The sequence below is a fragment of the Amphibalanus amphitrite genome, unplaced genomic scaffold, assembly GCF_019059575.1.
Source record: "Amphibalanus amphitrite isolate SeventyFive unplaced genomic scaffold, NRLGWU_Aamphi_draft 000435F_arrow, whole genome shotgun sequence".
In the NCBI taxonomy this organism is placed as follows: Eukaryota; Metazoa; Arthropoda; class Thecostraca; order Balanomorpha; family Balanidae; genus Amphibalanus; species Amphibalanus amphitrite.
In genome coordinates, this window is record NW_024881929.1 from 188223 (window position 1) to 210832 (window position 22610).

A 22610-nucleotide genomic window follows, 5' to 3' on the forward strand; every position below is an offset into this window, starting at 1 on the left:
CCACGCATTAGCTTTAGCCCATTTTTCGATTGTTTATAAGCAAAATAGTTTTGGCGCACTTGATTCGAAGGACGACGCTCAACATGGCAATTCCCGGTGCACACCGAATCCGTAACGAATACGGCGTTACGTCGCCAAAAAATCGAACTACGCATGCGCGTTGCATTGTGCCCTCCACTTTCAAGATATTATTTAATCGCCGACGTATTCATTACGGCACGTAACGGTCATTACGGATCCGGTGTGAACCACGCATAAGTCGCCCATGTAACACTCCTCTGGTTCGTCTATGCTCAGCTTGATTTCGATCACATTCAGAGGGTTCAGCCTGTTCAGCTCAAGTTTTGAACCAATTAAAGCTTCTTAATTTCAGCGTATAATAGGACGACAATCACTGAAACCTCCGCATTCTAAATAATCCAAAATAATTCAGAGAGGAAACGGTCAGTTAATTTTCCAAACATCGTTCGACTCATAAGCCCTGCCGACCTGTTCGCGACCGCCGCCTGCTGGCTGGGGTTACTCCCCTCTGCCGTCGAGCCGTCGGCCTCAGCAGAACGTCGGGCTCGACGGGGGGGGGGGGGGAGAGCGGTAAAGTCGCGGGGTGTGCCAGACGCTGCCCAGGTGCGGTGCGCGACACGGTGCGGGCAGCGCGCGCCAAGTGCGTGCACAGTGTGCGCATAGTGCGGCTTTAGTGTGCGCGGAATCTGTCCGCAGTGTTTGCGGAATCTGTTCACAGAAAAGCGCGGAGTGCGTTCACAGTGTGCACACTGCACAGGGCACAGGCACTGAGTGCGCCGGGAATGCACGTTGCCCATTCGTGACGGTGTGGGTAACGAAACGTATTACAACGGGTGACAGCGAATGCTAACACCATCGTCAATGCCTGGATTCTGACCACCGACCAGTAACCACTTCATCTTTCCGGTGCTGCGGACAATGAGCGCTGCGACTTCTAACTCGTAAGTATCTGTCACAGCTAGTTATTTTGTCTAGCCATAAAGGCTGATCAAGAGATTACTGATGTAAAATCACATAAAAGTAAAAAGATTTGTTTTGTTTTAGATTTGGCGCCAGTAAGCGAAGATAGGCTCACAGAATATCTTACAAGCATTTCTCCAACAAAAAAGGCCAATAAGGCTCTGATGACTATCTTTCGACACAAGATGTACCTAGTATACGACGTGAATTTTACCGAATTTACCGACAATCGGATGAGCTATTATTTTACCCGTTAATTTCAAAGTCAGATATTTCACTTGAAACTAACCTCGCCGGACCTTCAGGGGGGGGGGGGTAATTTTGGTGGAATATTTTCACCGTTTCTTCCCTAATTAAGGTCAAGGCTGGCGAAAAATGAGCACGCGCGGCGTGCGCCGCTAAGAGACGTGGTGGCGGGGGCCCAATTTCAATGTCTCAGTTTAACCCTCGCCCCGTTGGGGGGGGGGCCATTTTGGCCCCCCCTGTGGTTTTTCCTGAATAGCAAGAAAACGGCGGCGCGCAGCGCCGCCAAATTTTCAGTACCTTCCCGGGCATCAATTTGACACCTTCACACCAAATTTCAAGTCTTAGATCACCTTAGGTCAGGAGTTATTGAGGTCAAACTGAGGTCATGTTCGAGCAAAAATGAGCAAAAAACATGCAATCTTGAAACGCTCACCAAATCTACAGTTATCAAGCAATTTCAAAGTTCTTTATATGGTCTAGTAGACAAAAAGCAGCGCTACAAAACTGCTATCTCGGATTTTCAAAATTTTTGGTTTTTGACCAAAAAAAAATCAAAAAACTGATTTTTTTAGAAAAACTAAAAACAAATCCAAAATTTTTCCGAATTTCGAAAAAACCGGAATATATGTGATAGTCCCGGCGCTCTTCTATATACATACCAAATTTCAGATCGATATCTCGTTTTTTGGCCAAGTTATAGCGAAAAAAACTGTTCAAAAATGATGACGTCAAATTTTTGAACTCAATTTTTAGCGATTCTAGACCACGTACGGCAAAACAAAGACCACCATTGAACTCCCCGTGACGAGCTGCATCGATTCGATACCCATTTTATGCAAAAATATTAACTTTGAAATTTGACCTAATTTGACCTGACCTTGACCAAAATGTGACCTTAGCTGGCCCCAAAGGCTGCCTGACCCACATAATCGCATTTGTCATGTAAAATGGACCATAAAACATGTCACTTTCATATTGTGACCCCCCGTGACCTGACCTCTGTGACCTGACCTGGTATCAGTGACCTCAAATAGCAAAATATGTGTTTGAAGAACATTTCCCCATCGATGATTTTCAATGAAATGCATTTTACTCGATTTTACAACGCATTTCTTGAAATGCCTGTAAACGGTGAAAATTGGACCTTTGACCTGACCTGTGACGTCATCGGTTTGACCTAGGTCAATAAAATTGGGTCACAAGGTAGTTCCCCGCTGGGGCTATCCAACGCCGTTTACCGCTTGTCGCTATGTTGCGTGGTTCTCGAGATCTTAGGGGGGGCCAAAATGCCCCCCCCCCCAACCGGGCGCGTTGCTCGGCAGAGCCCAACGGGGCGCGGGTTAACAGGTGACCTATGAGGTCAGGTCAAATGTGAAAGGATAGGGATCTAGTTGTGAATAACTTCTCCAGCAATTGTCACAGGGCAGCGACTTTGGGACCATCGTGTTTGTCATGCTCAGGCGCTTCGGCTGATGCGATTTTTGTGTGTGGAAGGTAATTTTAACCCGCGCCCTGCTGGGGGGGGGGGTGTTTGAACACCCCCCCTTGTGGTTTTTCGCGAATATCTCAAAAACGGCGGCGCGGAGCGCCGCCGTTTTTGGTACACCTTATCATGCATCAATTCTACACATGTTGTGAAAATTTCAGACCAAGGTCATTCAAGGTCAGGTCACCAGGTCACTTGAAGTGACCTCACCTCATAAAAAGTTTCAATGTCTGTCATAGCTACACCGAGTGACCGATCGCTTTGAAACTTTCAGCGATTGCTAAGAGCAATAGCATGTACAAAATGTATATCTCAGAATTTTGATATCGATGACCTAAGGTCAGGTCAATTTTGCGACCTCCCCATTATAAGTCAATGGGAGAAAATTGAAATGCGTCTCTTTTGGACGAAAGACATTATAAACACTCCCAAACACTGAATTACAAGTGGTTTAGACACACTGAACATGAAAATGGTGCCCGTGACCCCTGTTTATGCCCTGAGGTCATCTTAGGTCACGAATGGTATCTAACAGTTTTTCGCAAATAACTTTTGATAGAGGCATGCTAGAGCGATGAAAACACCTTAGATGTGTTCAGCTCGACGATACGGATCGACTGATATGCAACATGACCCTTTCTGGTCAGGTCATGACCTTGACCTGAGGTCAAATTTTCAAGTTGACCTGTCAAGGTCAAGTTATAGTTCATTTGATGCGTCTTGACGAGAGGAACACGATGCCGGTAAAAGTAAGCTCGTACAAGGCTTGGGTCAAAAGTTATTGCAGAAAAACTGTTTCCGAAAAAATCGGCTATTTTTGCAGTTTTTGCCCCCTGCAGGCAAAACCGTTGACGTTAGGTCAAATCTGAGAGAATTACTCAGAAAGGGCGTTAATGGGGCTATCGAATGCGCTTTTCCGCGGCGCTCTAGCTCTATTGGTTCCCGAGTTATGCGTTGGCTTCTTGGAAATTTTCGACATTCGACCTGGAAATCGGCGAAATTTTGCCTTCAATGGCCTCTGGTGACCTGACCTTTGACCTGACCAAAAAATTGACCGAAGTGATTTCGTCATTATTTTTGACGCTCTTTCGAACGCCGCCTTCCGCGTATCGCTACGTGGCCCAGGAGCCGAGTTAGAAGGGGGGTGTTCAAACACCCCCCCCCCCCCCCAGCAGGGCGTGGAAATCCAGAACCCCCAGCCGGGCGCGGGTTAATGAGTTGATCTAAGCACAAGGGCAGTTCAAAGCTTAGGTCACGAAGCTGGTTGAAGGTGATTATATTGCATAATATTTGTTTCAGGGGCCTTTCCAAGTAAATTGGTGACAGGTGACTTTTGTGACTCGATAGCGCAATTTGATCAGTTGCTATTGACGAAAACCCACCTCATGATGACCTCAGGCGACCTCAAGCGACCCAGTCATGCGCGGGTTAATAACGTCCCAAATGCCGTCACACAAGGTCCAAAATGTAAAAGTCAAGCATTGGCTCTTAGTACTAGGTTTCCGGCGCCAAGATAACAGTTTCCATATTTTACCCAGTGACATACTGGTACATACCTAAGTCCACGTGACCGATCTGACCTCAGGTGATTTTGATGGAAAATTGGAAATCTAGGTATGTACCTACAGCTTGTGAGGACTCGGGAGATTATTACTTCCTGCGGCTGCAAGTCTCATTTTTCTGCGAAAAATCCCCGGCTGTGAGGACGTTGCGAGGCTGCGACGTTTCTGGACCGTGTAAAGGTCCCCTTATGATGTAATACCTAGGTCAGAGACCTGACCTGACATGAGAATGCTGCTGGTGTCGCAAGATGCAGATAGAAATGAAGGTCAGGTGCCAACTTTCGGCTCTTTATCTATCGCACGTTCCGAGTTATCGCGATAAAAAAACGACAGAGGGTGCACCCCTTCTCAGCAGGCGAGATTAAATCAGGCTCAGGCCTGGTCGGAAAAGGTCATGTTGCATATTAATTAATCCGTATCGTTGAGATGAACAGCTCGATAAGTGTGTTCATCCTTCTACTTAGGATGTTATTACCAAAACCTCGAAACTACTGGTGACATTTTATAGCCTTAGGTGACCTTATTGAATAGGTAACCTAGATTGGAAACTTTCCCAAATGCACAAAATATGTTTCACGTAGCTGCCATAGTTCGGTTAGTAAGGTTTTGCCAGAAAAAAATCATCGTAATCCATCGTATTCCATCTCATCGCCGGTATGTCGCATCGCGGAAATGTAGCTGTTTTTGCTTGATTTCAGTTGATGCCTGCTTGCGTTTGAGGGACATGCGTTTTTGCATTGCCTCCGTAAGCTTATTAAAAACTATTGAAACAAATATTAAAATGAAAATTATTCAAACACATTATTGGACAGATATTCAAGTATTTACACACGGCTTAGGCCATACTTTGAGGTGTTTGCGCTGCGGTCACTTGCACCCACATGTGGCACTCACACCCACAAGTGGCCCTTTCCAACAAGCCGCAGCAGTCTAGCGTCACAAACGCCCAACCCTCTTCACCCCACAATAGACCACACCTGCCCGCATCGGCCATAGACCATCAGCCACGGCCTTCTGCACAGTCCGCACCATCGCTCACAGCGTGTGCAAAGCTGCCTCGGCGCGTACGGCCCGACACGCCCCACTCCCTTTTCTGATCGACTGCTCACTCAGGCTCAAGCTAAGCGTGTAACTCGGATTGCAAACGACTGCGCACATGTTTTCTTAGTTGTCCCGTCGCCTCCGATTTGCGCCCGTCCGACTAGCTATCGTTGTCACTAAGTGCTTCTGTCTGATTCCCGAACATTTCCGCTACAAGCCCCGCACCCAGTGGCTGACATCTGACACTTCCTGCGGCGGAGTTTGCGGGCAGTGGGTCGTTCGCCGTGCCACCGCGCCGCCGTGTTGTGGCGGAGGAGCCGCTGCCCGCTGCGCCTCTGTCGGCCGCTGTCGCATGTCGCTGTGGGGGGTTTATTTTTATCGCCGCGGGGCACGCCACTTGGCCGCCGGCCCGACTCCACGGCGGCGTGACTCGCAGCCCCCTCCGGTCGCCCGTCCCCCCGTGCCGGCGCGCCGGCTGAGCCCGGGTCGGAGGGAGAGGCAGCGACAGACTGGCCGCGGGAGTGCCAGTCATCCGATCCAGAGTCTCGAGTCGTCACACCAGCAGCGGAATGATCTGACTGTCGAAAACAGGTGTGCTTCATTAATGCATGGTAAAAGCACCAATGATCCCGCAATAGCCGGCATTTAGTATTATGTGTATGAGTTGTATTGCATCATGGTTTTCTGCAGCTATTGTGAGATGAAGGGTAAAATTATTTATGCTTGTGAACTCGTGATGGTTTAGTTAGATGTTTGGTTTTCATTTTCACTTTCATTTGAATCCCGTTGGTGTTTGGGCAGTTACGGAAAACCTATAGGTTCCTTTACATGTCGAGCTGATTGACTGTTGAAAAACTGTAGCAAGCTTGCTAGTTAGGGCAATGATTGGACAAGCCAGTTAAGGTATATACCATAATCGGTAGATAATTAGATCTATGGACTGCATTTTTGCTTAAAAACGTTACAGATCTTGCGCTTATCCATTGCATCGCGCACGGTAGAACTCATTTTATGCTAAACGGTACGTGTTTCTCTTTATGCATCCGTGATGATTACCACCCGTTATCACCTATAGTTTGGTGTTTACCATGGTCCGCTTGCTTCAAAGTCTGAGCGCGCGACCATTCCATCAATGATTTGGTCTGTTTGCCGACTGCAGGTCTCTGTATAAACATCTGAATCAAGTCCAGCCGGCCACCCAGTCGGCATCTTGTGTTAACACGGCTCCATCCTCAGCTGATGATCGCCATCCTGTTATTTTATCGCGCGGTGCGGCCGTACTCCAGGTGGAGAACGCTATCGCTGCCAGCCGGCCGTCGGCTGGGGCCCTGATTGACTAGCCACCTGGGCTGCCTAACTGGTGCCCCCCCCCCTCCCCCCAGTGGCACCCTAACCCACCGCCAGACGCCAGTGCTGACGTCACTACAGGCTGGTCCAGAGCAGTGGCCGGTGGCACCCCGCAGCACAGCTCTGCACGCGCCGCGCCGCGACACAGGTGCTTGGCACACACTCTGGCTGGCGGGACGTCATTAAAACGACCGCGGCGGCATTCTGAGACAAAGAGAGAGACCCTGTCGCAGGTGTCACCAAAGCGGACCACGGCTGCTAGCGAGCCGTCTCATGGCGCAACCAGTTCCAATTCCCTTCGCTAAAACTGGGATGATGACATCACCTGCGGTGCTTTATCTATGTATTTACCTTACCAATAATATCACACATTCGTTGACTCGGAAATGAAATTACTCAGTGTTGCTTGCATCATCTACTGCTCTTCTGCAGGCGGTGCTGACAGGTGAACTGGTGTGGGAGGCGGCGATAGAGTTCGGAACTCTCCTGTGCTGAGCGGAGGGTCGCCAGCGGCGGCTGGGCGACCATGGCGCCGGTGACAGCGGCCGCACTTCTCGTGTTTCTTCTGGCCGCCACGCCAGCCGCCGGCTACTACAACGTTACAATCGGTGAGTGTGCTGACGCGCCATCGATGGAAAGGAGTTGTTTTGAATAATTTCTTATTAAGCGTTGTATTTTTTTTTATAATCGAAGTTTTGTATTAAATAGCTAAAAACGATGTTCGTTAGGATTGTGTTTTACTAAAAAACAAGCCATTGTTATCAGACCACTTTGCTAAAGCGGCCTGAGTTCAGCAGTCGAACCATCAGGGTTTTCCAAGCCGTTTATTGTGTAGTTTAGCTGTTTTAGACGTGCCTTGTCGAGCAGCTTACGAGATCTGGCGCATCTTAGATGCACCTGGTGGCTGGCGTTATTGTTGCGCTGAGTTAGCGAATTTTCGTCAGGTTATGAGTGAGCTGGCTTGGTCGCCCTGCTACTGTCATTTTCTGGACCGCAGTGGCTGGCATTTGTTAGTGATATTGGGTCCAACTTCTCGGTTCCGCTATAGTCATTTATTCATCTAAAATTATAATCATCTAAAATAATTAGCTACGTTTCCATGGCACAAGCTTAGCCGATTTTGAAAAATGTATTTTCTCTATCATAGCATTATTAGGCATATTTTAAAAATGTAAATATAGGATTAGGTGCTAGCTAAAACCATATATACGTTTATTTTTTGCATAAGGTAAATAGTTTCCGAGAAAAACGCGCGTGAAATTTCGCTAAATCGACTTAGACGTGTCATGGAAACGTGGTGAATGTCCGTCTAGATTTTATGTATGTATAATAGACAGCGGTGCGATCAGTTTCACCCAAGACAATGCAAACTCCAGTTTCATGTTGGGCAAAGTAACTTTGCGGTTTTACTAGAAGCTCTCTGGGCATTATGCCAAGGACAGCACAGTCCGGCACCAAAGCCGTCGCTGTGCTGCTGGCTGCCGGGATCGGAGGAAACCTCGTGACCTGTCGTCGCCTGATGACCCACCGTCCACCTGTCCGGTCGGCATGCAGCGTTCTGCTCGGTGGTATTCGCCGCTGAATTACAGATTGCACCAGCTCACCCCTCGGCATGTGACCGCTCCCGTTTTCTGCTTCTGAACATCAGCGGTATCTCAGGGGCACACAAGTGTGAAGATATTTCATTGCTCAAACAAATAAACAATCGGGCTTATCGATGGATCATTTATCATTGAGATGACGTACTTTGCCATCAATTTATCAGCAGTAGGTCAGAGGAGAGATTTGTCTGGCCGAGTCCGTCAGATGAGCAGAACTAATGGTGGCGGACTGCGCTACAGACTGTGCCGGATTGTTTTCCTGTGTTGCGGTACAGCCTACCCATCCAGGCCAGCGCCGCGCGGAGCCAAGAGTGTCGAGACAGACAGTGAACTGGACTGTATTTAACACCGGCAACTGTTTTTTATACCTCATTGTAGTTGATCGTCTTAACAAAAAACATTTGTAACAGTTTACTAACAAGTCAGACCAATGACATACCTATGACGTCCGTCATAGGAAAAACTGAGCATAGAAAAAAAGTCGTGAATTCGTAGCGCGCTTCAGAAACAGGAAATATTTTGCAATAACTGCTTCAGAAAAACATAGTAAACTCCCTAGTCCTAACAGCTGGTTTATTTCAAATTTTGCATGCGAATATGCTGGTCACATGACTCATGAGTTCACCACTAAAAGGTGCTTACTATTTTTTTAAAGACGTTTTTGTTAACCCGCGCCCGGCTGGGGGTCCTGGATTTCCACGCCCTGCTGGGGGGGGGGTGTTTGAACACCCCCCCTTGTAACTCGGCTCCTGGGCCACGTAGCGATACGCGGAAGGCGGCGTTCGAAAGAGCGTAAAAAATAATGACGAAATCATTTCGGTCAATTTTTTGGTCAGGTCAAAGGTCAGGTCACCAGAGGTCATTGAAGGCAAAATTTCGCCGATTTCCAGGTCGAATGTCGAAAATTTCCAAGAAGCCAACGCATAACTCGGGAACCAATAGAGCTACAGCGCCGCGGAAAAGTGCATTCGATAGCCCTATTAACGCCCTTTCTGAGTAATTCTCTCAGATTTGACCTAACGTCAACGGTTTTGCCTGCAGGGGGCAAAAACTGCAAAAATAGCCGATTTTTTCGGAAACGGTTTTTCTGCAATAACTTTTGACCTAAGCCTTGCACGAGCTTACAATTACCGGCATCGTGTTCCTCTTGTCAAGACGCATCGAATGAACTATAACTTGACCTTGAAAGGTCAACTTGAAAATTTGACCTCAGGTCAAGGTCATGACCTGACCGGAAAGGGTCATGTCGCATATCAGTCGATCCGTATCGTCGAGCTGAACACATATAAGGCGTTTTCATCGCTCTAGCATGCCTCTATCAAAAGTTATTTGCGAATAACTGTTAGATACCATTCGTGACCTAAGATGACCTCAGGGCACAAACAAGGGTCACGGACACCATTTTCATGTTCAGTGTGTCTAAACCACTTGTAATTCGGTGTTTGGGAGTGTTTTTAATTTCTTTCGTCCAAAAGAGGCGCATTTCAATTTTCTCCCCTTGACTTACCCAGCCAGCAATTTTGCTCCGGGCCCAAGCAGGCTCAAGTGCGGATTGCCCGAGATTTTTAGTCGGGCTAAAGTCGGCTAGGGCTTGGGCTAAAGTCGGCGTATGACACAAATACGCCGACTAAAGCCCATGCTCTGCCGGAGGTATGCCCGCTCTGCGAGCTCCGGACAGCCGTAGTTTAGCCCTAGTTGAGCGACGATTGGCGTTAGCCCGATTTAAGCCCGAGCAGTGAATCCATTTATATAATGGAGATTACTCTGGGCCCGAGCGGGCTGAACTCCGGCAAGCCCACTCTGTGTGCCCTGTCTATCCCGACTTAAGCCATAGAAGTGAATGGGGTTTATACATTGCAAACTGCTGTGGCTTTGCTCGGGTTCGGCTCGAGTGATGGCTCCTGTTTTCTCAAGTCTCGACTTGACTTCATCTTGCTTTTGCTTCACACTGGATCAAGTAGCAAGGAGCAGCCAATGCACTTTCAGCAGGTTGTGCGGTTTCAATGCATATTTAAAATTGTTACGGTCACTCATATGCTCTGTTAACCGGTCATCGAGGCTCGAGCATTGCAAAAGGAAAGTAGTGGTTGACTTTGATTGAATGTATATTTCAAACGACTACAGACACGTCAAATGAAACACAAATACATGAAACAGTGGACTGCAAACTGCAGCAGTAATATGGCATGAGTCATGAAAAAACGCCATCAAAACTATAAAACAATCACAAGGCCCGCTAGCCTCCCTCCCCGTTCATAATACTTGGTTAAACACTCAACTGAAAGCATAAAGTAAGGACGGCAAGTAATCGCTCATAAGACATAAAGCAATAAGCAAACAATCGCTTATAAGGAACTTCACTCTGGTGAATGGGAGCTTTGGAGGCGTCTGGCTCCTCCACACACACACACACATCTGCAGTAGGTGGTCGGCCATCTTTCGGCGCAGTTTCCATATATGTAGGTATACCTACTTAATTATAAGCAGGCAGTTTCCGCTAAACCACTTGGCGAGGGCGACTGCGGCGTCCACCCGGTCCTGGTTTGTATAACTATTCCATTTTTTGGAACCATTTGCTCTAATGGTACGTACCTGAAAAAGAGATTAATTGGTTTAATTTACATTGCATGTTTGCTTGCAAAAATAACTTATTGATCCATTAATACTGTAAAAACACTTCTCATTGATCCGTATAAAATGTTCATTTGATTTTAAATGCGGACAGAGAATGAGCGTGCTCGGTGATAAGTAGATGAATATTTGTGTTTTGTATTTCATTTTCCTGAGTCAGAAGTGCTGGTATTTCACAAAGATATAAAGGCACGGAATGCAGCTTTTCTGAGCGAAGGTATAAGTCGCCAGGCTGAACAGCTATTCAGCTTCATGTTTGATGGTGTCAAACTCAGTCAAAATCATGACGTTTACATACGATCAAGCGCACCATTCAATACACTTACCTACCGTAAAACTCCATGCCAGTCCACTTGATAAGAGCAGTGAGCACTATCCCTTCTTCGCGCTGTCACACGCGCCCAAACATCAACCACCAAATGCCCCAACACCGGTGTGTCGTTTCGTCGCACAGCGCACAGACTGTCACAAACGCTGCACATGATTGGCGCAGAACTGCGCATGCGCGAACAGCCGAACAAGTATGGCTAAACTCGGGCTTTACTCCAGTTAGCCGAAGGACACAGCCAGCTTGATCAGCCCGCGCTCCGCCCAAGTTAAGCCTGTTTTGGATGCGCGGGCAGATGTCGGGCTGAGCTACTGCTATCCGCACGTGGGCATAGCTGCGGCATGCCCCAGCTCAGCCCTAGTAAAAAATGCATTGGTTTTGATCAAAGTCGGCAAACCCAAGCTAAGCCCAAGCTGCCCGACGCCTGCCACAGTTCAGCCCAAGCGAATTGCTGGCTGGGTTATAATGGGCAGGTCGCAAAATTGACCTGACCTTAGGTCATCGATATCAAAATTCTGAGATATACATTTTGTACATGCTATTGCTCTTAGCAATCGCTGAAAGTTTCAAAGCGATCGGTCACTCGGTGTAGCTATGACAGACATTGAAACTTTTTATGAGGTGAGGTCACTTCAAGTGACCTGGTGACCTGACCTTGAATGACCTGGGTCTGAAATTTTTACAACATGTGTAGAATTGATGTATGATAAGGTGTACCAAAAACGAAATATTCGCGAAAAACCACAAGGGGGGTGTTCAAACACCCCCCCCCCCCCCAGCAGGGCGCGGGTTAAGACGAGCCATTTTTAGTCAAGTTCACCCTCTACTTGTTTTGTAAATCACACTCTGTCGTTTGTTTCAGGAGGATTGTTTTACAACGAGGAGGGACGGCCGAACGAGCCATCTTTTCAGGAGGAAGTGTTTCGCCAAGCTGTCAAACGAATATCCTCCAAATACCGCCCATACACTTTCTCCCATCGAGTAGAGCGCCTTAGTGGCAGAGACAGTCTGCCTGCTTCCAGACAAGGTCAGTAAGAAGAACAACGGCCAAGTAGCACTTTCTTTAGCCAAGGCAACAGACATTTATGATAATGACTAGTTTATATGCATGGGCTCAGATGTTTATTGGTAGCGATGACCTGTAACTGTAGGTACAATGGTAACACGCACTTAAATACATATGCACTGGCATAATGTACGATTCTATGTCGAGCCAGCAAATTCTAAGACTTTACAACAGACTGTTCGTAAAAAAATTGAAAATGGCTTTTGCTGACCAAAACCAGTCGTATTATATCAGGACTGTCCTCTCACACCCTCCCAAACCCACTCTATTTTCCGTGCGTGTGTCCAGTTTGCGCCACGCTGGCGGAGGTGGGGATGGCGGCCATCTTCGGGCCGGGCCTGGAGCCGGCCTCGGGCCACATCCAGGCCATCTGTGACGCCAAAGCCATCCCGCACATTCAAACGCACCCGCGGGACGTCGGAGGGCGCCGCCAGTTCTCCATCAACCTGCACCCGCAGCCGGCTATGCTGCGGAAGGTGAGTCGTAACACGGACGTCCGAGATGGCTGCCGGGGGGTGCCGGTAGCGCAGGACTTTTGTAGTGCTGCCGCTGAGTGATCACATACGATGCTGCGTAAAAAGCACGGCTTGTACCTTATGTGTTGCGCTGTGATGCATTGGCCATGGTGGGCTGTTGATCGGATATTGAATGATTCAATAAGTGTTTAAAAGTTATAGCGCAGGCTACATGTTAACACGTAAGCTACGTCAGTTTATGGCTTCTGATGATCTTGTTTTCGAGTGATACCGTCCATTCGCTGCAGCAGTTTTGTCGCCGGATATACCTAATGCTGTGTCTACTTTTCAGGCGTTCGCCGAGATCCTGGCCAAGAACCACTGGGAGTTTTTCGCCGTGCTGTACGAGGACAACACGTCGCTGCTGCGGCTGCAGGAGCTGCTGCAGCTGGCCAGCTTCAGGCCCGAGCTCCGGATGGTGGTGCGGCAGCTGCCGGCCGACGAGCACTACCGCCACCTGCTGCGACAGCTGATGCACGACGAGGTGCGCCACGTGGTGCTCGACTGCGACATCAAGAGCGTGCCGCTGGTGCTCAAACAGGCGCAGCAGATCGGCATGATGACGGCCGAGTACAGCTTCTTCATCACCTCGCTGGTGAGCTGACCAGAGGTTCTAAGAGGGCACGCAGAATGGCGATCATGGTTACGAAGTTGATGATGATGTTGGTTATGTCGATGATGGCGACGACGACGGATAAATTGAACGCCGGGGTAGCCTCAGTTTTTGGTTTTTACTCAGAAGCATATGGTAAGTACTCAAAAGAAGTAGAAGTTACATATTTTGTGATCGGTCACGGATATGAATTGCTCCGAACTTGTGCGACGTTTCCAGGATTTGCACACGGTCAATCTGGTCGACTTCCAGTACAGCGGTGCCAACATCACCGGTCTGCGACTGATCAACCCGCGAGCACAGGATATCAGCGGCCTGCAGCCCCGCGGCCGACTGCTCAAGGTGTGTGCTCTCTTCTGACACACGACATTAGAGTCCTCACTGGTTCGTGGGGGAGTCGCATGCTTATAATCAACTGTGTGACTAATTTATGTGGTACACGGTTAGACTTCGGAGAAAAAATTAATACTTTCACATAAATATCCCATTTCTTCTCGTGCCTAATGATGACACCTAGACAGGCAAATGATTGTCAGTGATTTGCTTTTGTTTACAGACAGAGGAGGCACTCCTATATGATTCGGTGATGTTATTCGCTGAGGCATTTTACGACCTCATGAACCCTATGGAGGCTACTATTCCACCGTTAGACTGCAAGAAAGACAACATTTGGATGCACGGAGACTCTCTTATCAACTTCATGAGGCGGGTAAGCAGCTAATTGCTTATCGGAATAATTTTCTTCTTCTGAAACTGACTTGCCATATTCGTGTTTAAAATCGGAAAAATGTGAGCATTCGTCATCAATATACGTGCGACTCAACTGTAGCTGAGCAGTCGGTTCAATAATTCCAAATAAATCGCCTGTTATTTTCAGTTATTTTTTATTTTTTAGTTAAATTCTATTTCATTTTGATTAGGTGAAGCGATCTGGCCTTACGCGCCCATCACTTTCGTTGCCTATATAAATGCTTCAATGTCAGCACCATAATCACCTGACCACCACCACCGCGCCGCACCCTCAGGTGGAGAACAGGAACGGTCTGACGGGCCGGATCGAGTTCGACACGGAGGGCCAGCGCTCCCAGTTCAGCCTGGACCTCCTGGAGCTGTCGGACAGCGGCCTGACCGAGAGGGGCACCTGGACGCCCAGCGGACTCAACATCTCCAAACGGGTCGCTGCCGCCGCCAAGGCCGGCAACAGGACGCTGATCGTCACCACCATCCTGGTCAGTGGGAGTCTCCACTATCCAAGGCCCCATCTCGCCAGGTGCGGTAAAATTCGTTTGCGGTAAACTAAATTTACGGCATTTTAATCACCCTAAAGTTAGTTTGGTGAGGCCCTAGTAACTGGCCGTGAAGTCAACGCTCCCGTTCTAGAAAATGATGCCTCTCACTTATCATGTAGGTAATGTTGTGAATGTTGTGAACTCCGGTTTTATTCTCAGCTGTTTAATCACTGAATAATGAACACGAACACCGTAGTTTTTTGTTGCACTCAATTTTTGTTCTTTGTGGCATCCAACTCAGCGAGTGGTTCATACGTCGTGATGTTTGATTTAGACGCATGAAACATCACAATTAGAAAGTTCAAACTTTTTCAGAAAGCTCCGTACACCATGTACAAGGAGACATCCACGCAGCAGCAGGGCAACGACCGCTTCGAGGGCATCTGCGTCGACATCATCGACGAGCTGGCCAAGGAGCTCAACTTCAACTACTCGTTCCGGCTAAACCCTGACGATACTCCGGGCCGGGAGGACCCCGTCACCGGCAAATGGAACGGCATGATAGGCGAACTGCTCGACGGCGTGAGTCCATTGTCAGCTTGTAGGACATATAGGCAAAATTTCTAAATATGCGAATCATTCCTCACTATAACACGCTGTTTTTGTGGAGCCACTCAGTGACCATAAGTGGAAATTAAACGAAATTGAACCGCGTGGTATGTTATGTCCAACACAATCATTTATATTCCAATATTTGAGCCTGCCTTCTGCCGGTTACAGAAGGCTCAGCTGGCCATCACGGACCTGACCATCACAAAGGCTCGTCAGGAGGTGGTCGAATTCACAATGCAGTGGCTCAGTCTGGGTACGTCCATGAACGCTAACATAAACTTTGCAAAGTGTCTAAATGTGGTGTATAGTCAGTCAGGACAGTTATGCAAGGAAGTATCGATAGTCCCTAACGTGATTATGCATTACCACCTATGCTATACGAATATATAAATCTACAGGTTAAATTAATTTTATTTAGTTTATAACGTCTTTGAATTTATATTATATAAGCAAATTGTATAAAAACAATACATTTGAATCATTCTGCCTGTTATAACACTTGTTCGCCTCTGCTGGTCCGGCGACAGGTATCGGCCTGCTGTACACGAAGCCGGTGAAGCAGCCGCCGAACCTGTTTTCGTTCCTGTCGCCCCTGTCGCTGGAGGTGTGGATCTACATCGCGCTGGCCTACCTGGGCGTCTCCGTACTCATGTTCCTGCTGGCCAGGTGAGGACGTCGTCACCTGGAAGGCCATCGAGAACTTCGGTAATCGAGCGGCAATGATTCCTTGATTCAGAACATTTTCTTGCGGATTTTGCCAATGTAATTATGAATAGTTCATTGTGTGATCAGATCTGAGGATGCCTTAGCCATAAGCCCCACTGTGCCTTGGCGAATGGTATGCTTTATTAGCAAGAAGTGTGCTCGCTGTGCTCTGTTGCAAGTCTTGTGTATGCCAATCATGCGATGCAAGTTATTTCCCGGCACCCAAATTATTGCTTATGAGCCGATAACACAGGTAGATGCTAAATTCGATTTGGCAAATTAGTTCTTGAATATCGGCAATCGGCATGGCAACAAACAATACAACCTATAGAAAGCCTGTGTCTCTATGAATCGAATGTCGTTTACTGCTTCTATCAATTTTTCCTTAGCATAAGAGTGGGATGCCCGTTTAAACTAAGCTGGTTGCCTTGATCATATATAGGCCCCTTTTTGAATGTCACATGTGAACGACGTAAACGTTGAATGTCTTTAATCTAAACATATTCTGACGTCTTTTGTTGCTAACAGCTCATGCGTAACGAGATTTCTCATGTCTGGACATGATGATTGAGTATTGATGCATCCTAATGACAAGTGTACTGTATGCCTCTGGATGCCCTCATACACATGAACTACTAATTATACATATCTGGATGATGTAGCAATGTAGTGTACGCATGAGGTACCACGATGGTGTTCGGAAGAAAATGAAGCCATTCCCAGGCATGCGGCTGTGTGTGTGTTGACAAGGTCAGGCTGCCCTTCTGATTTCAGGTTCACGCCATTCGAGTGGGACCATCCGCACCCATGTCACCTGAACCAGGACATGCTGGAAAACCAGTTTAACTTTCTTAACGCCCTTTGGTTCTGTATTGGATCTCTGGTGCAGCAGGGCTGCGACTTTCTTCCCAAGTAAGGGCCCTGCCAGCCTGGTGCCTAGTCCTGCCCCGCCTCTCTTTTGTTTTGGCCCACCGGCTGCTCTCCGCTGTACAGAGGCCCCCGCGCTGCGCGAACGCTGCCGTTTTGGTCACCGCGGGCGCGGCGCTGACAGTGGCCACCGGCGCGCTGCCGCTATTTCAGGTTTAGCCCTTACGAGTGGGTCAACCCTCACCCCTGTAACGACGAGCCAGAGGAACTGGAGAACGAGGTCAACATCCGAAATGGCTGCTGGTTTACCATAGGTTCTCTGATGCAGCAGGGTTCCGATATAGCCCCGAAGTAAGGCCGCCACGCCACGCGCACCCGCAGCTCCACCGGCGTTCTTGTTTAGTTGAATTAGTTTTACTAACCCCTCAGCAGCGCTAACTGCACCGCTCGGACGTCCGGTTCACGTATCCGTAGTCCTCATAGATCTTCTCTATGTATGTGTTTTTGTGAGCAAGTAAGTTGTGACTGATCTGGTGCCGAGACTTGTGGCGCATCTCTCATTGTTTCTAACGTCTCGGCATCTGTTGCCTTGTTACAGGTGGCCCGCGGTAATCTAGAAGTCTGCTTAACATTATTACCGGTGGTATTTAATATGCTGTGATACACATTATAATTGCAGCATGCAACATGCCAGTCACATTCCAGTAGCAGCATAACGGTAACGAAATAGAGAACACGCGTATTTTGGCAAAACACGTACCTAGTTTTAGGCAATTTTAGAGAACACGTTGCATATGGCACGACACGATAATCAAAGGTTCGCACTGATAAAATGCAATACAGCATGCATATTGCACATGCACAACACGAAAAATGGTTTGCAGTATACCTATTTTGCGCAATTAACCGGTTCACATTTGTAGCAAACGTTACCTATCTGTATCGTTATTTCTGGAAAGAAAGCATTCGGCAAAAAATCACGTTTGAGGAGCTGTTTTCTTACATAATTACAAATAATAACCTTAATTAAGTATTTATCTTGTACATAGAACCTTTTTATTGTGGGTAGAATACCTATACCTACTTATGACAAGTGTGTAAAGGTGACATAAACTGATCTACGTGGCACTTACTGAGCTCGTCATAGCATAAATCATGTTCAGAATGTCCGTCTCATCAAAGTAGGGAGATGTAGGTAGGGAGATACAGGGGCATCAACATCTTCATGCTGACTTATAACTATCTGCAAATCTATGGATTTCATGAAACATGAACACGGGCGTGACACAGGAAATGTGTAACGGAACCATACATCTACTGTAACGTAATCCTATTGTGTTCGGTACATTGTGTGCATGATGTTTCCAGTGAAGTCAAGCAAATGTGCATCTAACTTTCTAATCAACCTTATCGATACCTTATTTGTCAAATTTCATTATGATTTACAAATGCGTAGTTTTGGAAACGAGCTGTTGTCTAACTGACGTAATTGTCATGTTCACTACTTGTAATGACATCAAATAGTTTCAGAAAGCGGAAAATTTTCGAAGAATCTTATATAGAAAGTTTTACACAAAAACGATTTACTATCCAAACATGTGAAGTTTTTGCTTAGAACTGTCAGAATGTGTACACAGCGCTGCTAAATAAATAGACTGCACGCATATGATAGTGCTTTATGAACCAATCATGTCGGCGGCAACCTAAGTTTTTGTCTTGAAAATACGACCTGCAAAAAAAAATGAAACCCTTGTTCCTCATGCTGACGACAATTACTATAAACATTAGTAAAATATCACGCAATGCTATCGATTTATTCATGCATAAAAATAGAGTAACTAAGTGCAATCAATCATTGTGATTGATAATTAATGTGAAATCTTCTGCAAGTAAAATCATATGCAGTTGCGACAAAAACAGTCGACTTCTTGTGCTCATAATACATTCAATCCTTGTACGTGCCACACTAACAGTTTACGATTATTACAGGGCCGTCTCCACGAGAATGGTAGCTGGAAGCTGGTGGTTTTTCACACTCATTATGGTAAGGATCAAAGAGGATTTTATGTAAAATATTAATGTCAATTTTAAAACTTTCCGAACAGTTCGTGCTTGTACTATGAAACTACCACGAGATGCTTTAGTTACATTTTCTTTTTGGAAGAATTCTCACTACAGTGTGTTCTAAACGTTTTTTTTTTTTTTGCTTTCAAGTTTTGAGGTCAGGAATAAGCTAGCTGCTTGCTGGCTTCAGTGATCTGGCTGAAATTCTGACAAAACCCCCCGGACAGGTGTCCTCGTACACTGCCAACCTGGCAGCGTTCCTGACGGTGGAGACGCTCGTCTCGCCCATCTCCAGCGCCGAGGACCTGGCGCGACAATCGGAAATCAAATACGGAGTCCAAGAGGGAGGCTCCACAGCATCATTCTTCAAGTAAGATGTACATACAAAACGCACCAAAAGGATATGGACACACACTCTCCTATCTCCCAGCATTTACATAATTATTTGATAAGGTACATATTCTTATCAAAACCAAGCCACATATAAAGCTGCAGAAGTTTCGGTTTAGTGATTCGCACGATGCACCAGGCACATGGCTGAAGTAGTTAACTAAGTTAGATGACGCATGAGTTTCACTTCTTCGGAATCGGCAAACTATTTCCTTTTAGGCAGAGCCGCACGTATCCCTTCGACAAGATGTGGAAGGTCATGGAGGATGCCGAGCCGTCCGTGTTTGAGAAGACGAAGGCCGGCATCGACCGCGTCTCGGAGGAGGCCGGCAAGTACGCCTACTTTATGGAGTCGTCCACCATCGAGTACAACATCGAGCGACGCTGCGACCTCACCATGGTACGTCCAATTCGCGGCATGGGGCTGCTCTGAAGGGCATTTATGGACATCGGTCTATTATGTTTGTTAAGTAACTGCATTGGAAGCGTTATTAAACAGTCTTGAAAGATGGGCAATTTGTTTGAACGCTGTTCCTTTGTTTGCGTACTTTTGCATCCGGTTCCATATTTTTGCATCTGGTTAGCATATTTTGCATATGATTTCAATACCTGAAGAAATACTGAATGATAACGTTTACGGAAATGCCCTTGACATATCTCTCATTGCCACATACACTGCTCGTGCACCAGTGGCTGTTTTTAAATGCTGCACCCCTTTTCAAGGTGGGCGGTCTTCTAGACAACAAGGGTTACGGAATCGCCGTGGGAAAGACCTCTCCAGTATCGGCTTCTGAGCTCACCGAGGTCATTCTGAAAATGCAGGAGGACGGCAGGCTGCAGCGACTAAAGACGATGTGGTGGAAAAACAAAAAGGACGGTGGAAAGTGTGATGTAAGTCGCGTTGACACATTTGAAATCAATTTATTCTCCTTCTTCATACATTTGCGTCTCGTTCCTGTTCTAGATTAGATATTTTATTTTTTGTTCTACGTCATTGCTTACTTTTTTAGCAAACAATCTCCTATACCGTGTCATATCTGATTTCCTGACATCGCTGACTTCCTACCCAAATCTGAGCAAACCGTCCTCCTTCCCCATGTCTTTGTTGACTGACCTCCAATTTGCCTGTGCCTCAACTGACTGACCCCCGTCCACTATCTAAACAGATTCTGCTCCCACTTCATGTCCCACTTCTGGCTGACCCTTGTTCCGTAATGTGAGCGCAGGAGCAGGTGGCCAAGGGCAATGTGGCCGCGCTGACACTGAAGAACGTGGGTGGCGTCTTCGTCTGTTTGATGTGCGGCATGGCGCTGGCCGTCATTCAGTCCTGTCTGGAGTTCATCTGGGCCGTGAGGCAGCAGGCCGCCGAGGAGAACGTAAGATACACCCCTCTCTTACCAACTCGATTTTCTCATAAGCCACTGCATTGCTAGTGTTATGTTCATGCTGAAATTATATATTTGGATTGGAATCCGTTCGAACTTAAGTGCATTCTTTCGACTCTTCTCTCTCAATGTTGTGCGTCATACCCATCTGACCCCCTTCCGCTCGGCAGGTGCCGTTTGCTAGTGAGGTGATGAAGGACCTCTCGTTTGTGTTCCGGTTCCGGGGCAACACCAAGCCAGTCCGCCGGCCGATAACCAGCGACGAGGACGAGGCTACAATTCCCTTCAGCACCAACAGCTCCGGACAGTACGCGGCCAGTGGCTACGGCTACAACAACCGCACGTGAACGGATGCCATTTACTGGAGCGATCACCTTGTATGAGAGTAGAGTGATTTGCTCAGGTCCAAGCCCAGGTCTACCCTGGTCTGGTCTGCCCGTCTGGTTATATGGCCTTGGGTCTGCCAGCCTTTGGTCTGCCGATTGCTGGCAGTGCCGACTTCGTTGGCGCCGCTTGGCGTACCGAAGTTGTCCAGAGATTAACGTCGAACGTTGACGTTAGGGGCACCATGTCGTTGAATGGTGCCGCCGGAGTTCGCTGTAGCCGTCTTGTTCATTTTGTTTGTCCCTCCAGCGATCTAGAAAAAGTAACAACGGGAGGCCATCTCAGTGCAATTATTTGCGTGAATGTGAACTGTGGTAGGGTAGGGATGAGGGAGTACAGTTTAACAATGTTTGAAGTTACTGGTGACAATTAAAGACAAGATATTATTTAAGCGAACTGCCTCCGACCCCGCTTACAGTGCATGTGCCTTACCTATAGGCTACCTCGTATACACTTCACTGATATCTGAAACTTATCATCTTAATAGTAACTAATATGATGTAAGGTTCCAGCTTAGGTCACCGAGGTGCCCACTGCTCTGGATGGTAGACAGAAAGAATAATAAAATATTGCTTGCCTTCCTGAAGGGGAGAGATCTGTTTATGCAACAGTTATGTGAGAGTTTTGATAGATCCCAGTAGTGTCGGGCAGCTGATTCAAGTAGGCAGCGAAAGATAATGATATGATTATGTAAAGAAATGATACCTATGCTAGCACGTAGAACAATGTGAGGCATCAACCAGCCTTCCTTCTCTTGTAAAATCGTTACCCTCACTCAGCTAACATCATATGAATAGTGGGCAGTGGCCTCGAGCACTGGCCACTCGCGTCCACACACAGAAAAATATTAACACCGTTAGCGGTGTAATTGCACAGTACATATCTGAGCACTTGTGGAAAGTTAATTTAGTCCCTTCCCCGCTTAAATTACTCGCGCTTCCAAATGAACACCAGGAAGAAGGTAATAGAACACTGTTAGGAGGGTTGGGTGTTTTGCTACGTGTAGTAAAACACCCAACCCTCCTAACAGTGTTCTATTACCTTCTTCCTGGTGTTCATTTGGAAGCGCGAGTAATTTAACCCTATTAGTGGCAGGCTCCTGGCTACCCCACATTAGTGGCAGGGGGGGCTGTTTACGACCCCCCCCTTGATATCTCGAGAACTAACCGGCCGATTTTCAAAATTCAAACGGCATTCGATTTGGCTCAACGAGATCTACATTTCTAAAAAAAAAATAAAATTAAAAAATGTCAATAGGGGGGGTAGAGGGGGGTAAAAACGGGCAAATTGCAGATACATTTTAGACTGTTTATCACGGCCAGGTTTCTGAACCAATCTTAACGCAACTTTTGCCGATCGATAGAGAATGAACCAAGAATTCACATGGATCCTAAAAATATGCATTTTCAAAAATCATAGGTGGATACAGATCATTGAGATTGGGGGTACACAAAAAGTATAGTAAATAAGGTTTTTGTTGGTACTGTTTCTAAGAAGGTTGGCAATGGTCTTGTTATGTTACAATTTTCTTATGAGAGAACGACTAAAATTGTATTG

At 47.0% G+C, this 22610-nt stretch overlaps 1 protein-coding gene across 3 annotated transcripts; it reads left to right on the top strand.

Moving 5' to 3' along the window:
* The first annotated feature begins 594 nt into the window (after positions 1-594).
* On the top strand, positions 595-22301 carry LOC122391389 (glutamate receptor ionotropic, kainate 2-like). Of its 3 annotated transcripts, none has more exons than XM_043385219.1 (18): positions 595-962; positions 7096-7271; positions 12086-12250; positions 12578-12765; positions 13097-13399; positions 13637-13759; positions 13974-14126; positions 14443-14646; positions 15022-15228; positions 15427-15511; positions 15786-15924; positions 16738-16875; positions 18820-18874; positions 19122-19264; positions 19504-19684; positions 20008-20175; positions 20511-20660; positions 20840-21986. In XM_043385219.1, exons 2-18 carry the CDS (start codon positions 7190-7192, stop codon positions 21014-21016), a joined length of 2661 nt encoding a protein of 886 aa, XP_043241154.1. In that variant the 5' UTR covers positions 595-962; positions 7096-7189; the 3' UTR covers positions 21017-21986. The 3 variants fall into 3 exon arrangements, with proteins under 3 accessions (XP_043241154.1, XP_043241156.1, XP_043241155.1); XM_043385221.1 differs by lacking the exon at positions 16738-16875 and adding an exon at positions 17044-17181 and having other exon boundaries at positions 628-962; positions 20840-22301; XM_043385220.1 differs by lacking the exon at positions 595-962 and adding an exon at positions 6736-6811.
* The last annotated feature ends 309 nt before the right edge of the window (positions 22302-22610 follow it).

Excerpts from the sequence above, each read along its gene's own strand:
- LOC122391389 (XM_043385219.1), top strand. The coding sequence starts at position 7,190 with ATGGCGCCGGTGACAGCGGCCGCACTTCTCGTGTTTCTTCTGGCCGCC. Across the intron at positions 18,875-19,121 it reads GGTTTTTCACACTCATTATG|GTGTCCTCGTACACTGCCAA; the intron begins GTAAGGATCAAA and ends CCCCCCGGACAG. Across the intron at positions 20,661-20,839 it reads AGCAGGCCGCCGAGGAGAAC|GTGCCGTTTGCTAGTGAGGT; the intron begins GTAAGATACACC and ends TCCGCTCGGCAG.